This window comes from Phascolarctos cinereus, unplaced genomic scaffold (assembly GCF_003287225.1).
Source record: "Phascolarctos cinereus isolate Bilbo 61053 unplaced genomic scaffold, phaCin_HiC Scaffold_2;HRSCAF=192, whole genome shotgun sequence".
Lineage (NCBI taxonomy): Eukaryota > Metazoa > Chordata > Mammalia > Diprotodontia > Phascolarctidae > Phascolarctos > Phascolarctos cinereus.
Genome location: NW_027555625.1, coordinates 334127042 through 334143569, shown reverse-complemented (window position 1 = coordinate 334143569; position 16528 = coordinate 334127042). Strand labels below are relative to the sequence as shown.

The window sequence follows — 16528 nt, the reverse complement described above, 5'->3', positions numbered from 1 at the left end:
ATATTTGTGTTCTTGTGGGAGAGAGAGCTTAAAAGTAATAACAAATTGTCCATATTTTTGTCCCTCCTATATCTTCTCTCTTTGCTATGTGCAACTTTTAACATATTTATTGTTGTTCTTTTTTTCCCCATATTTACCACTGATCACCAAGCCCCTCTTCCATCCTACTCTTCCCCACCCTAACTTGCTTTGTGCCCTGGGAACATCACTTAGAACTCTGGAATCAAGAATTTGGAAGGATGGCCAAAGGGCAACCCAATGCCTTTCTAAAAAAAAATGCCCTCCCTCTGTAGCATCCTTACCAAAGTGCTCCTCACATATTTATCAGGATGCAAGCACATTTACTTACAACATGGTGGCACACATGGAACACTTGTTGACATGGATTTTGCCATCAGGGCCTTGGACAGGATCATTTTCCCTGGTGCAGATGAGGTTCCCATTCCTTACTTGGTCTCGAAATTCACTGCACAGAGCCTGGGAAAAACCAAGAGAAGGTTATCATTCTCTCCAAGTTCCTCTGCTTCCCCAGTCCCCCTCCAGCTTCCAGCTGTTCCTGCAGAGCTTGATCATCCATCTAGTTTCCCTGACCACAGACATCTTCCCATGGGAAAATATGTGTGGGGGATCATCAGAGGAAGAACTTTCATTCCACACTAACATTGCTTTGATAACTACCTTGTCTGCTTCTCTCTTTGCCTTTACTTTTGCCTCTGCAGCTGCCATTTCTCTGGCTTCTTGTTGGCTAGAGGGGGAAAAAAACAGAATTGGAGATCCATCTGAAAGGAAAGTGAGAAACAGGGGGGGAGGGTATTTGCAGGAAGTTTTTTTTCTGATAAAGGCCTTATTTCTCAAAAATTTTATGATTCAAAATGAGTCAGATTTAGAAGAATAAGTCATTCCCCAATTGATAAATGGTCAAAGGATATTAATAGGAAGTTTTTAAAGGAAGAAATCAGAAGTATCTATAGTCATATGAAAAAATGCTCTAAATCACTATTAGTTAGAGAAATGGAAATTCAAATAACTCTGAGGTACCACCTCACTATCAGATTGGTTAATATGACAGAAAAGAAAAATGAGAAATGTTGAAGGGAATGTGGGAAAATTAGGACACTGATGCACTTTGGTGGAGTTGTGAACTGATCTAACCATTCTGGAGAGCAATTTCAAACTCTGCCCAAAGGGCTATAAAATTGCATATACCCTTTGACCCAGCAATACCCTTATTAGGTTTGTATCCCAAAGACATCTGATAAAAAGGAAAAGAACCTATATGTACAAAAATATTTATAGTAGCTCTTTTTGTGGTGGCAAAGAACTGGAAATAGAGGAGATGCCCATCAAATGGGGAATGGCTGACCAAATTGTGGTATGTGATTGTGATGGAATACAATTGTGCTATAAGAAATGACAAGCAGTACACTTTCAGAAAAACCTGGGAAGACTTCTGTGAATTGATATAGAGTGAAGTGAGCAGAGCCAGGAGAACATTGTCCACAGTAACAGCAATATTGTACTATGATCAACTATGAAGGACTTAGCTATTCTCAGCGATAAAATAACCCAGTAATAATTCTGAGGGACTTATTGGTGAAAAACACTATCCACCTCCAGAGAAAGAACTGATGGAGTCTGACAGCAGATTGAAGCATATTTTTTTTTGCTTTTTTTACAGCATGACTAATATGGAAATATGTTTTCTATGATTTTGCATGTATAATTGATATCACATTTCTTGCTTTCTCAGTGAGTGGAGGAGGGGTGTGAGGGAAAGAGAATTCAGAACTGAATTTTTTTTAATTAAAAAATAATGTTAAAAATAAATAAATTTGGGGGCAGGTAGGTGGCGCAGTGGATGGAGTACTAGCCCTGAAGTCAGGAGGACCTGAGTTCAAATCTGGTCTCAGACCAGATACTTGACACTTACTAGCTGTGTGACCCTGGGCAAGTCACTTAACCCCAATTGCCTTGCCAAAATATAAATAAACAATTAAATTTTAAGACTTTTCTAAGCATAGGACTATTACTCAAGAGGTGAAATGGTCTGTCTTGTGGCAACACTTCCTTAGCCCATACTCTCTGAAAGCGCTTAGTATTGGAGAAATACAAAGTCCATTTTCTCATAGAGTTTGGATACACAAATATCCTAGGGGTGTGGAAAGTAGCTGAACTTGAGGCCAAGAGACATGGGTTCAGGTTTACTTCCTTTAAAGCCTTACTTTGGGCAAGTAAATTTCCTATTCTGTGTGTCAGTTTTCTTCTCTCCAAAAATAATAATCAACATTTATGCTTTACACATATTATCTCATTTGATCCTCACAAAAAAAAACAATTAGGTAATTACTGCATGTATTTTTCAGATTACAAAAAATAAGACATATATAATTTATATATTGCTTGCCTTCTCAAGAGGAAGGGGAGGGACAGAAGAGAGAGAATTTGGAACTCAAATTTTTAAAAAATGAATGCAATTTTTTATATGTCATTGAAAAATATTAAATGAAATAAATAAAAAAATATATGGAAAAAGAAATTAAAAATGAGACTGGGAAATTAAATGAATTGTCTGTGATCCCACAGCTAATAAATGTCTCAGGTAGCATTTGAAGGCAAAAGTCTTCTTAACTCCAAGTTCAGGACTCTATCCACTCCACCATACTCCTTCTCAAAGTCAGTGCGTTAGCTTCAGTGATCCCTAAGATCCCTTCTGGTACTAAATTCCATGAGCTGATAAATTACTCTACTTCTTTGTACCTCAGTCTAGTCATCTATAAAATTGAGATGATGAAAATCTTTGTACTTCTTCACCCACAGGCTTTGGGTAAGAAAAGCAATCTGTAAAGCCTGAAGTATTATAAAGATAACAGAACATTCACAGGAAACTTCTAATAAGTAATGTCTCCATTGTTCTCTCCTGCTGTAGTTCATAGTGTGCTGCATGTTCTTAGAGAAGTGAGTGACTGCCAAAATTTCCCTCCTGCAGATAACCCAACAACTTTTGGGGTTATCTTAATTCCTGTTGTTGCTGTTTGTCCTTCATTCTCGAAGAGGACTGATCAGGAAGATGATGCCAAGACTTGCAAGTGAATTTGATTTAAGTGAGGGATGACTGTGCAGAGTCAAAGTCACCAGCCTCACTTTCTCATCTGAGACCATCTGGATCCAGTGGCAAGACACAAAGCAGAACTGGAGATTCCCTGTCCCACCCCCACCCTTAATTCTTATAGATTGCAGAAGGCTGATACTTTGGTATTGCTAATACTTAGGGACAGCATAGTGCAATAGAAGACTCTCTGGTTCTAGTATTAGGATATCTGAGTTCAAATGAATAAACCATTTAAGCTCTCTAAGACTTAGTTTCACTGGCTATAAAATGACAAGGGTTGTACTGGATGATAGCTAAAGTTCTTCTGAAATTCTAGAAGCCAACCTTAACCATCACCATGATCCCTAGCTCAGGAGTACTGGGTGCCCAACATAGAAATGGCTTATCACAGTCCTAGATTCTCTCAAAGGAGGATATTGTCTTTGCTGTCAGCCAAGGTGCCAGGAGAACTGAAGAGACTGAGTATAAGCCACTCTAGGAAACCCCACCTAACTCCAAACCCTAGAAGCTGATCTCTCCTTTTTTCCAGTTCTATTATTAACTCAGCCCATACTTACAAAAAGGCTTCACACATGGAGCACATGTTGCCATGCATTTTGCCATCCAGGCCCAAGATTGGGTCATTCTCTCGTGTGCAGGCAAGGTGGCCATCCCTCATGTAATTTCTGTATTCACTGCACAGTTCCTGGTCATGGGGGAATGATAATCATCATCATCATATTCATCATCATAATAGCAATAGTAATATTCCTATTTCTATAGCACTTTAAAGTTTGTAAAGTGTACTCCTCATAACAATCCCATGAGGCAAAGATTAGAGGTATTATTATCTCAATTTTACAGATGAAGAAACTGAGGCTCAGAATGGGTTCCCAATAGTTACACAAAAGTAGAAGACCTTGGATGGCAAGCCAGACTCTTGACTCTAGGATTAATTCTCATTCCACTGTAACAAGCAACTGCTTTAGAACCCAAAAGTGAGAATTCAATTTTAGGCACTCCCTTCTAATCACAGGCCCCCAAAAAACCCACACAGAGCTGCAAAGGTGGAGTATTTGGAACTGCTTTCCGTGTTCAAGGAGACCTAAGTGACTAGACAGCTTGACCCTCTGAGTCAGTTCTACCAGTTAACTTCATATCTTGAAGGACAACCATGCTTGTTTACAGAGGGCCTGTATAACTTTCCACCACCCCCATCCCCACTGTAATGGAATATTATTTCAGAACTTCACATTTCTTAAGTGTGAGTATTCACTCTTTTGATAGATTCCAGAGTGGGAGAAAGAAGCCTTAGGGTTGAGATGTTTGTTCACCTAAAAACTCTACTTGAGGAAACATTGAAAGGATAATGGGTATGAAAGGAATTACCTGCACTGTTTCTCTCTTAACTTTGTATTCTGCCTCCACTTTTTTCTTCTCTTCTCTGTTTTTCTTTTCTTCTTCTTCTAATTTACTGCATGTAGGAGAGAAAGCCAGAGTTTGAATTAAATGTCAGCTTGTCTTAGAGAGCAGGGGTGGAGTATTCCCCAAACTATTGGTTATTAAATTGCCTACAGTTAGAGTGAACAACCTCTTTTCCCACTAGAATGTAAGCTCCTTGAAGACAGGAGCTGTTTTGCTTTGATCCTGCAGTGTCTGGAACATACTAAGTGCTCCATAAATGTTTGTTGATTGCCTGATTAACTTCAGGCTAGACAAAGTGTTTGGCTAGATTTCATCTCACTTCTAGATTCGTCAGGTACTGGGCTAGGGGTCTGAGCTTTTTATCTTGCCCTTTGCGGGGAGCGGAAGGAGTGTCACACAAATACTCACAAGATGCTGGCACACATGGAACATTTGTTTCCATGTATTTTGCCATCAGAGCCTTGGACAGGAGAATTCTCCCTGGTACAAATAAGCTTCCCATCCTTTACTTGGTCTCGGAATTCACTGCACAGATCCTGTGAAAACCAAGAGGATACTGCTGGGATAAAGAGTTCTCCTAGCTCTGTCTTCCTCCCTTTCCCAAACAACCTTCTTCTCTTCCTCAGATACTCTGCCCTCCAGTTTAGCTTCATAGGTTTCATAGAAACTAGAGCTGAAAGGATACTTAGAAATCAACTAGTCCATCCCTTCAGTTGACAAATGAGTAACCAGAAGCACATAATTTTTAAGAGGTGTGCCCAAAGAAATCCATGACATAACTCATATCCAAGGATTCTGACTCTAGACTTAGTGTTCTTTCCATTATCCCAGGCTACCTCTACCTCTTGAACATTTGGAAAAAGCTCCCCTGGTTGGTCCTTAGCACAAACAAATACCTACCAACTCCCAGAAAGAGGAAAGGAGGCAGTGTGGCATAGTGTATGGAGTCAGAGGACTTGTGTTCAAATTCTGCCTCTAACATTTGCTACCTTTATGACTTTGAACCTGTATGACAGGCTAGTCCCCTAGCCTGTCTGGGCCTCATTTTCCTCAACATTGAAATAAGTGAGGTTCAATTATTTGGCCTCTGAGGTCTTTTTTAGCTCTAGCCCATAATCATTTGACCCAGCTCTGCCTAGGCCCTGCCTCAGAATCACAGAATAATATAGAAACAATCTAATCCAACTCCCTTATTATAGAAAGGAAAAAGAGCCCCAGAGAGCTAAAGTGAATACGAATGACAGAGGCATAATTCAAACCTACATCTCCTAACTTCAGGTATAAAGCCCTTTCTATTACACCATACAGTCAAGGTGCTGAAATGTCTTGGTTGATTGTTATGGATGAAGGTTCATACCATGAAGCAACCATTAGCCAAACAAATTAAATCCCTGAGTCTGAAAAAGAAAACCCAAGGCTGCCCTCTCAGAAGATGGAGTGCCTCTCCTCTGTTCAGAAACTAACTCGTCCTCCTGTTAGTCTTTTCCTCCCCTTCCTGTTTTTTGAACCTCAATTCCAGGACCTCATGCAGTCCACCTTTCCTCATCATCTCACTATCAGCGTTGTTTGGTGTAACTACCTTGTTGGCCGCTCTGTTTGTTATTTCATGGACCAATGAGGCTGCCTTTTCTTTGTCTTCTTGTTGACTGCAGAGAGAGAGATACAGAGAGAGAGAGATCAGTCCAAATGTGGGAAAATTATTCATGAGGGAATAGGTACTGTCCAATACAACATTCTTTTGTCTTAGGTTCTGTAAGAGCACTTAATACTAGAGGACCGAGTCCATATTCCCTTGGGGCTGTGCTTCACAAGCAATCAGGTTTGATGGAAAGCATGTTAAATTTTAATTTAAAAACTTGGACACAAACCATGGCTATGTGACCTTATAGCAGTCACTTTCCCTTAATATCAATTTTCTGTATCTGTGATGTGGAATAATATCTTTGTGTTATCTAATTCACAGTTGTGTTTTTATTGCTAACTTCCATCTGTATAGCAACTTAAGGTTTACAAAGTACTTTCCTCTCAAATATTATTGTGCCTATTTGACAGATAAGGAAATAGGAACTTCAAGAGCATAGCAGATTGGCCCAGCATCACATAAGCTGAAGAGCTGGAACTCAAAGCCAGGTCTTTGACTCCATAACCAGTGAGTGCCCTTTTGACTCCAGCAAGGTTTGAAAGTCCTTTTGTTATCCTCATACTGCAGACTGAATATTCATTGCTGATAGTCAGTCAGTAAGCACTCTCCCATTCAAACAACTGTGACCCTTTCACAGGTTCCTAACTCAGGGCCATGCAGCCTATCAGAAGCCCAGGCTGTCACAGTCAAGAATTTTCTCATCCAAAGAGGCAGACAACTTTTACCAAAGGCATTGAGGAAAGGGGAGAGAATATGCAGATGTATTTGTCAGGTAAATCCCCCAAAAGCAACTTTTCTCCAAGCCAGGTCTGTCTCTTAGTAGTTCCTAAGGTCCCAAACAAACATCGTCCTCATAGATTCAAAGAATGTTATTATTAGACTTTAGAATAACAAAATGTCAGAGTTGGAAGGGGCCTTAGAACACAGAACATTACATTTCAGAGCTGGAAAACACCTTTGAATATCAGTCCTGAAAGGAACCTTGCAACATAAAATGCTAGAACATAACATATGGAAAGTTCAAGCTAAAAAGGATCTTAACCTTTTGGGGTTGAAAAAGACTTAGAATACAAATCACAGAATGTTAAAGCTAGAAGGGACCTTGGAATATAGACCACAGTATGTCAAAATTGGAAAGAATCTTAAAACCTAGAATATCAGGATTGCAAAGAAATTTAGAACATAAAATAAGGAATGTCTGAACTACAAAGAACTTTAAGACATAAAAAGTCAGGACTGAAGACATCTTAGAACACAAAACATGGAATGTTAGGTATGGAACAGGCCTTAAAGATCAACTAATTCAGCACTTTCATTGTACTCACAAGAAGACTTCACACATAGAGCACGTGTTGCCATGCATTTTGCCATCTGGGCCCAGAATGGGATCGTTCTCTCTTGTGCAGGCCATTCGTCCATTCCTCACATAGTTGCGATATGGACTACACAGCTCCTATCCACATGAAGGGAAGGAGTTTGACATATTTTTATTTGTTTTTCTACCTGTGAACTCCCCTTCTATTTTTTTTAACTTGATTAAAGGCTGAAAGAATAAGGTTCATATCAGTAGGGAGACCTGTTGGCCCTAACTTAGAGAATTAACTCCAAGATCCCCTTGGACCCAGTTAGATCTAAACTGTGTCACTGTCATTAGTGAAATTAATTTTTTCCAAGATCCACTTAACTTGTATTCCTACTATAGTGAAGTTTTAGGAATCCTAGGTATAAAAAATAGGGGGGAAAGGGTAGCATGATGCAATTAAAAGAGTTTTAAATCCATTCTAGTTCTTTTCTGCCTTCACCCCATCTGGGCCAATTACTAGCTGCATGGCCTTGGGCAAATCACTTTATTTCTTTGAAATTCAGTTTCCTCAGCTGTAAAAGGAGTGCTTGCAGTATCCGCTTCCCAAGGTTGTTGTGAAAAAAGTTCATTATAAATATTATATATATACACACACACACATACACACATACACATACATACATATATGTATATACACATACATGCATATATACACATACATGCATACACACATATATATGTAAACTATTATAATTGATTGTTTTTGTGACTGTGCAAGCTACACCCTTCTAGGTCCTAATTTCCTTCATTGTAAAAAATGAGGGGCTTAGATGAGCTAAATCCTCTTTAAGGCTTGGCTCTTCTGGTCTATGATTTTTTCTATGATAATTCAGGAGATGAACACTAGTTCAAAGAAAGGAAGGATCTTCTATTAGGGGCTAAGACTTGGGAAGGTTTCACAGCAGAGGTGGCACTTGATCAGGGCTTTAAGGAGTGTATACAAGCCTCTGGAGCTAGTGACAGGCATAGGAAATCCTTGAAGGCTAGAGACCTTAGGACAGGTTTGGGGAGCAGTACCCCATGGTCTGGTTTAGCTGGAATGTAGGGTGTGTGATCAGGTTTGCCTAATACTCAAAGGAATAACAAGGTGTTGTGGAAAGGCTTCTTGAATCTGGAATTAGAGGGTTTGAATTTGAATCTTGTCTTGGGTGACACTTGTGTGAATCTTGTGTGAATCACTTGTGTGAGCTTGGGTAGGTCCCTTTTCCTGTCCGAGTCTCTGTTTCCTCATCTCTAACATGAGAGGTTTAAACTGCACAATTACCAAGGTTTGTACTGGCCCCAAAACCTAGAACACTATATTTATATGTACACATATATATTTCACCAGCATTGATGCTTAGCCCTGATCTCAAGGTGACTTGCACTTAGGGTTGCAATGAGACCACACGAAGTCTAACTGGGTGGCATATTGTCACTCACCGCAAATGAGGCAATGTTTGCTGATTCTCTCTTATTCCTTAATTTCTCTTCATTTCTTTTCCTTTCTTCAGCTTCTGCTTGGCTACAAGGGAGAGAAAGAAACAGAGCTTTATTAAGCAAAGAAATACCATTTTTTCCCCCTCTCTCAACATTGCTTGTCAACCGTCATCCCTCAGCAGGGTCACCAGCAGTACTTTTCAGTGATGAGGTCTCCAATGAGACACTGCTAAGTCACAACCTTTCTCCATAAATCATCACTCCAAGAAAAGCCATCTAGAATTGAGAGACAACCAACTTTTCCCCAGAGGGCAGACGTAAGAGCAATGGGGAAAAGTTATAAGGAGACAAAATTTGTCCCAACCTTAGTTCCAGCAGCTAGGTGGCAATGTGATTAAGAATGTAGAACTTGGGGTCAGTAAGACCTGAGTGTAAATCCCACATCAAACACTTACTGACCTTGATCAAGTAAGTCACTTAATATCCATGTGCTAGTTTCTTCATCTGTAAAATGGGAATAATAATAGCACCTACCTCATAGACTATTGTGAGGATCCAGTGAGATAACAAATATGAAGTGCTTTGCAAAACTTAGAGCACTATACAAATGCTAGCTTGCAGTGAGCTCTGTTCAACCATTGACATTGCCAGTCCTCAGTTTCCCAATCTTGGATGTATTTAATCAGGAAGCGAATTACTACCTGTCGAGGATGGTGCATAGGCAATTTCTACCCTGATTCAAGGTTGGAGTAGGTCATTTCTAAGGTCACTTCTTCCTCTTAGACTTTGAGATTTAGAGACTTCTAAAATGCTGAGAATCTAAGAGTGAATTTTTTAAATATCTAAAAGTAATAAGTGTTTAGAGTTCTATGTTTCTAAGAGTCTAAGAAGGTCAAGGTTCTGAGGTTCTGGGAATCTAAAGGGCCTGAGATTATAAGGTCCTGAAAGATAAAGATTTGGTTCTGAAGCTTCAGTTCTAGGAATCTGTTTTTAGGATTTCGTGGTTCTGAGATCCTAAAGTACTGAAAGCTGGGACTTGACAACGGTGGGACAAGCAAAATACCCTCCTACCTCCTTGTTAAGTGAAGTCAATGCTTTCAACTCTTCCACCTGGAATTCTAGGAGAAGCATCAGAACCTTTCCCTGACCTTAGAATTTGGGGTCCAAGTGGTTAAGATAGATCTGGGAACAGCTTCCAGGAAGGAATTCAAGAGTGTCTCTGGCTTTATAACTGTGAATCTGAGGAATTTCCAAGTGTGTGGACCTCAAATATGTATATATCTTTGGTATGAACTTTGAGGTGTCATATGCTTTGTGAATACAAATACAAGATGTCTATTCATTCATGTTTCTGTGTGAGTACATCTAGGTGTGGTCCTCTGGGCAAGTCTCAGAGAGCATTCACCCACTCAATACACCAGGAGATTAGGGTGGGATGTGTTTAAATGGGCTTAAGCCAAACATCTGAGACAGTGGTTAGTCTGCATTCTGTCAGAGTGTGATCCTCCAGGATTTGATGTTGAGCTCTTGCTATGGGAACATGGGAGTAAGGACAGAATAGGATGGCTCTAGATGTAGGTGAACAAATCCTGTGTGTAGCTTCTGCAGTGACTGGGAAACATGGGTCTAGAGACCATCATTCTAGTGGGAATTCCTGGTTTATGATTACAAAGCATGAACAGACATAATACTTGAATTAGCACAATTCTGAATCCCCATTAGACAGAAAGGAAAAAGAGACATGCAGCCCAAAATACAACATAAGTGTATGTTGAGTGGTAGCTAGGGTGAGAGGGATGGAAAAGGGTTCTCTAGTTACACCATGGATCTGAAAAGCACGAACAGCCTGGTATGAGCCAATCCTAAATGAAGGAAACAGAATCAAGAGAATGATACTCAATTACTACAATAACACAAATGAGAAGAACAGCAAAAAGGGAAAAAAATCCTTGAATGCTATTGTAAGTTTAATGATGAAGAAACCTGGTCCTAGAGTCTAGAAAAAGTACTTCCCTCCTTTCATTTCAGAGGTGAGGAGCTAAAACTAGAATACTGCATATACTGTCAGTCCCAGTTGATGGTTGGTTTTATTAAACTGCTTTTGCCATTTTCTAGTTTTTATTTAATGACAAGGGATGGACCAATGTGTAGGAAGGGGGAGAGTCTTCATATGGAAATGAGAATGACCTGAAACCAAAAGCTATCGATACAAATTAAAATAACAGACAAAAGGCCTGAGCATCTAAATTTCTAAGATTCTCTGACCATTAGTCCAGAGTCCTATTGTACAGCAGAACCAAAGCACTGCCTTCAGTTTTAGATCCCAATATATCCTTATAAAGAAAATAAATCAATCCTGGGAAGGATATGCTTTTCTAGGCAAAAAATGCTGCTAGGAAATGAGAAATCTGAGAATGGTAATAAAGGCTTGTCTTATCCAAAGAGACTGTCACCCAGAGAGCCTGAAGCAAAGTTCCTGCTGCCCAATTTGTACTCACAAAAAGGCTTTGCACATGGAGCATTTATTCCCATAATTCTTGCCATCAAAGCCTTGGATAGGGTCATTCTCCCTGGTGCAATAGAGTCTGCCATTGCTCATCTGGTCCTGGAATTCACTGCATAGTGCCTGAAGAAGGAAGACAGATACCTGGCTTTCAGTTCCCTGTTCATTCTTCATATGCATAAGATATAAAACATGCATCTCTAATGCACTTACCATTGGAGGCAAGACTAATAAAGGAATATCAGAATTTTCCTCAAGTTTCCCTATGCTTTCTTCCCTACCCCCTCAGGCATTGATAACATCTCTGCTAAAAAAAAAAATCTTCAGTGGCTTTCTGTTGTCTCCCAAGCAAAGTTTCAACTTCGCTGCTTGGTATTCAAGGTCCTCCACAATCTAATGCTACTCTATTATACAACCTTATGCTATCACCACACACTCTGTGCTGAAGCCAAAGTTAGCAGATTTCCTTTGCCTACATACCCTGAAATATTCTGCCTCTGTGTCTTTGCTTACATTATTCCCTAACTCCAGATGGTCCTATTCTGCCTCTTTAGAGATGCCTCTCTCTCCATCCATCCCTGAGAGCTCAAATTAAATTCTACCTCATTCAAGAAGACCTCCCCAATTTCCCTAGTCAGCAATCCCCTTCTCCTGCAACCTAACATAGTACTTTGTTTTCATCCCTGTTATCAAGAATTTCTTATCATGAATCATCACTTATCATGAATCATTGCAGATGACAGTGACCCGTACTGATGTCTTATATTACCAGTAGATTGTAATCTCCATTAAGAAATATATTCTTATTTATAACTCATAGTACCCCCAATTACCCAACATAGGTCTCTGTGAATAGTATGTGTTTAATATATCATTGTTGAATGGATTGGAACTGATGGACTCATCAGGAAAAAAGGAAGAAAAGACTAAAAATGCTCTTCTATGTCTGAAAAAAATCTATTTGATTTCTTTCTACTAAATCAATGAAATATTACTCTAAACAAACAGATAGACTGATATAGATAGATAAATAAATAGATGAATGAATGGTTAATAAATGGTTGGATAGATGGATAAAAAATGAATAAATTTAAATGTTATTACCTATGTTTGTGTTCAGTGGAAAAAGCCATAGACTGAAAGACATGAGCTCTTAAGTCCAGAGTCTGTCGCTTAATTAGCCATGTGCAAGTCATTTCCTCTTTCTGAGAGTCTTACTTTCCTCCTCTGTAAGCAGTGTTTGGAATACCTACCAGTACAGTATTGGTACAAGAATTATAAGGATAACTCTGGGCCTGGAGTCAGGAAGACCTGAGTTGACATCCAACCCCAAATACTTACTAGCTATGTGACCCTGGACAAGTCACTTAACCTCTGTTTGCCTCAGTTCCCTCATCTAAAAAATGGGAATAATAATAGCCCCTACCTCTCAGGGTCATTGTGAGGCTCAGACGATATAATAATTATAAAGTACTAAGCACAGTCCCTGGCACACAGTAAGCACTACATAAATTTTAGCTATTATTATTAGTGTTTTTTATTATTAAGTTAGAAAGCACTTGTAGAAATGTCATCTTTATTATTACTAGATAACTGAAACTACAATTTTAGAAACAATGTTCAAATAGCCATTACTAGCAATCTTAACAATGAATATAACACTTCGAATTCAGATAGTATTTTTCAGTTCCTTTTGAGTTACAAAGTATTTAACATGTTCATTCTCTACCTCACTGGAAGGGAGGGAGGGCAGGAATTATTGTATCTATTTAAATGATGAAGAAACTGAGGCCAAGAAAAGGGAAGAGACATGCTCAAAGTCTCCTAGGTTATGGGATCATAGACTGAGAGCAGAAAGAGACCTCAGATGCAGTCTAGTCCAATTCCAGCTTTTTATATGTAAAGAACCTGAGCCCAGAGAGTCAGTCACAGAGAGAGTGAATGCAGAGGCAAGGTGTTAGCTAAGGTAAGGCAGTAAGATGGCAGAGCCATTTCTAAACTCCAGATCTACTGATAGGCCAGGGTTCTTTGCCCTTAAAAAAATAAAACACTCACTTTTGAAAAATCATTTTTAAAAATTACAACAATAGCATGTATATGATTTTGACCTCACCTCAATTTCTCTTTTAAATTTTGGCTTCTCTTCAGGTGTCCTAAGATCTCCATTTGTTTTCTTTTTTTCCTCCTCATATTGTTTTTTGCTGCAGAAGATAGGACAAGATTGAGTCATGAAAGCTAAAGCAATACACTGAATGAACAGATCAGGAAGAATTTACTAAGCACCTACTATGTTCTAGATACCACTCTCAAGGAGACAACCTCTTCATATGTAAGTGTATACAGAATAAATGTATCCAAAAAAAGGATAAAGTCAATAGATTACAAAAAATTACAATAGATTACAAGGTTAGGGAGGGAGGGATAACAAAGAATTGAAGGGAACAAGAAATGCTGAAGAAAAGCTCTAGAACTTGGCGTGGAAGTCCTTGGAATGCTCAGAATTCATGAGGTGGTGGTGGGGAGAGAGTGCATCTCATCGTGGAAGACAGAACCAAAGAACAGAGATCAAAGATGGATAGACACATTCAAGGAACAAAGCATTTTAAGCCTTTAAACATGCTTTCTACTATTTCATAGAATAAAAAAAGTCAAAACTCCAGTTCTGGGACCCTCTGAGTTCTGAGCCTGGGGCAATATCCCATCTGGAAGAGGATGAATCCAAGCTGTGGCACCAGATTTGCTCAATTAGAAGTTACATCACACTTGTGACTTAAGTTATTGCCTATCTGCTTGGGTGCCATTGCATTTGTACTCTGGCTCAGGTCATATTCCATTTGGGCCTTAGTTTCCTCATCCATAAAATAAGGAAAGAGATTACCTGCTTTCTAAGGACCCTTCTATGATCTAGGGAAGAGTAGAAAGTGAGCTCCTTGGGGAGCAAACCTTTTATTTTTGTCTCTGTATGCTCAGCAACTAGCCAAATGTTTGGCATGGACACATAAGAAATGTTGTTCAATTAAACTAAAGCAAATTCTGTATTTTAATCTCCCTTTAAATCTGCATTCTGTGTCTATAATCCCCTCTAAAAATCTGTATTTCTATACTCAAGGAATCATAAAATTATAGAATCTCAGAGCTGAAAGAGGTTTCAGAGGGCATTTGGCCCAGGGGTGGAAAACCTGTGGCCTCAAGGCCACATGTGGCCCTCTAGGTCCTCAAGTATGGCCCTCTAACTGAGTCCAAGTTTTACAGAACAAATTCTTTTATTAAGGGGATTTGTTCTATGAAGTTTGGATTCAGTCCAAACTTCATAGAGGTCCACATGTGGCCTCAAGGCTTCAGGTTCCCTACCCCTGAATTCTAGTTTGTATGTAAGCAGAAATCACATTACAGAATGTCTCTCCAGTCTCTGCTCAAAACAAGGAAGCTTATTTTATTTTTGGACAGTTCTAATTGTTGCAAAGTTCTTGCTTATGTTGTTCCCAAGTCTGCCTCTTTGCGCTTTACAAAATTTGCATTCAATTTAGAGAATCTCCAAGAAATCTTAGACGTCATCTCGTTCAACTCACAACTAGTGAGGAAACTAAAGCCCAGATAAGGAAAAGTGTACCTAAGTTTCAAAAAAAAAAGTGGTAGAAAAGAGATAGAATCCAGATTGAATAAATTTACTTAGGGCTCTTTCTTTTATGCCAGGTTAATTCCAAATAAATTAAGAGGCTTCACACTTGGAATACTTATTGTGGGCATATGTGGGAGTCTAGAACTAAAGTCAGCCCTGCTACTGATCATCAAGACTTTGGTGGAGAATCTCATAGTCATATCTTTCCTATTTCCATCTGACCCAACAAGTTACAGTCCCTCAAATTAAAACCAAAATTAAACCCTAGCACTCAGAAATTTTGCTTACTGAAAAACAGTGGGTTTATCAAAGACCTGGGTTTTTCTCTTGGATCTTTGATTTATTTCTACGTAATGTATCATTTTTTCCTCTCTGGGTCTTGGTTTCATCATCTAAAAAAATAAAGTGGTTGAACTTGATAATTTCTCAATCAAGACAGCAAGCTCTTAGTCCTAGCTCTGGCATGGGTTTTCTAGATGACCTTGAATGGGTTACTTAACCTCTGTGAGGTCCAGCTTCATTCCCTGGAAAACTGAGCCAATAATACAATAAAACCTACCTCTCAGGACTGTAACCCTGGGTGCTACAGAGCTGCTTTTGTATTGTAACTTCTTTCCCTGAAAAACTGAGCCAATAATCCAATAATAAAACCTACCTCTCAGGACTGTAACCCTGGATGCTACAGAGCTGCTTTTGTATTGTAACTTCAGGCTACAGAGGCTTCTATGGCCTCTCAGAAATACTGTGAGGCTCATGGGCCAGGATCTAGGATCAAGGAAAAAGCAAGATAGAGGGATAAAGAGAATAGGAAAGAGAGCTTGAGTGTCTAGTGCATAGAAAGGACATTGTCAACCTAGAGTGTCCAGAAGGGGGGATTCTAAATTACATTTTATGAGAATCAGCTAATAGACTAAGGTGTGTTTAGACTAGAGAAGTGAAGACTGAGTGAGGATGTCGGAGTAAGGAACATTGGTGGTAAAAATTGTAAAGCCTGGGGAAGTATGAAGTGGTAGTGGCAAAACACTAGCTTAGAAACAGTTTCTCTCTGTCTTTACACCCACATTTTTATTTGTTTTCAAAACAATTTCCATACTCACAAGAATTTTGCACAGAAGGCACACTTATTCCCATGTATCTTTCCATCAGGGCCTTGGACAGGTTCATTCTCTCGTGTACAGGGAAGTATTCCATTCTTCACTTGGCTTTCAAAAATTTTGCAAAATTCCTTCAAAAACAGATTTTAAAAGACCTGAATGAGTAATATTGTCCTTTTCATTTGAGGAACATTCATGAAGTCTAATTATCAACATTATAATTTCATAGACAAAGACACTGAAGTTCAAAGTGATGGAGCAACTTGGCCAAGGTCACACAGGTATAAAACAGAGGAGCTGTCAATTGATCTTAGCTCCTCTGAGTCCGTAGAACATCATAGATGATGAAGATGATGATGATGGTGGTGATGATGA

At 39.2% G+C, this 16528-nt stretch overlaps 1 protein-coding gene across 1 annotated transcript in view; it reads right to left on the bottom strand.

Annotated features, from left to right (window-relative positions):
- Positions 1-16528, bottom strand: part of SPINK5 (serine peptidase inhibitor Kazal type 5) — a 73676-nt gene that overhangs the window by 33100 nt on the left and 24048 nt on the right. The window contains exons 5-15 of the mRNA XM_020998872.2: positions 16157-16284; positions 13554-13641; positions 11436-11563; positions 8941-9022; positions 7481-7608; positions 6093-6159; positions 4922-5049; positions 4478-4562; positions 3667-3794; positions 679-745; positions 350-477 (exon numbers count right to left, since the gene is read on the bottom strand). Coding sequence (XP_020854531.2) covers positions 350-477; positions 679-745; positions 3667-3794; positions 4478-4562; positions 4922-5049; positions 6093-6159; positions 7481-7608; positions 8941-9022; positions 11436-11563; positions 13554-13641; positions 16157-16284 — 1157 coding nt within the window. The remainder of the gene's footprint in view (positions 1-349; positions 478-678; positions 746-3666; positions 3795-4477; positions 4563-4921; positions 5050-6092; positions 6160-7480; positions 7609-8940; positions 9023-11435; positions 11564-13553; positions 13642-16156; positions 16285-16528) is intronic.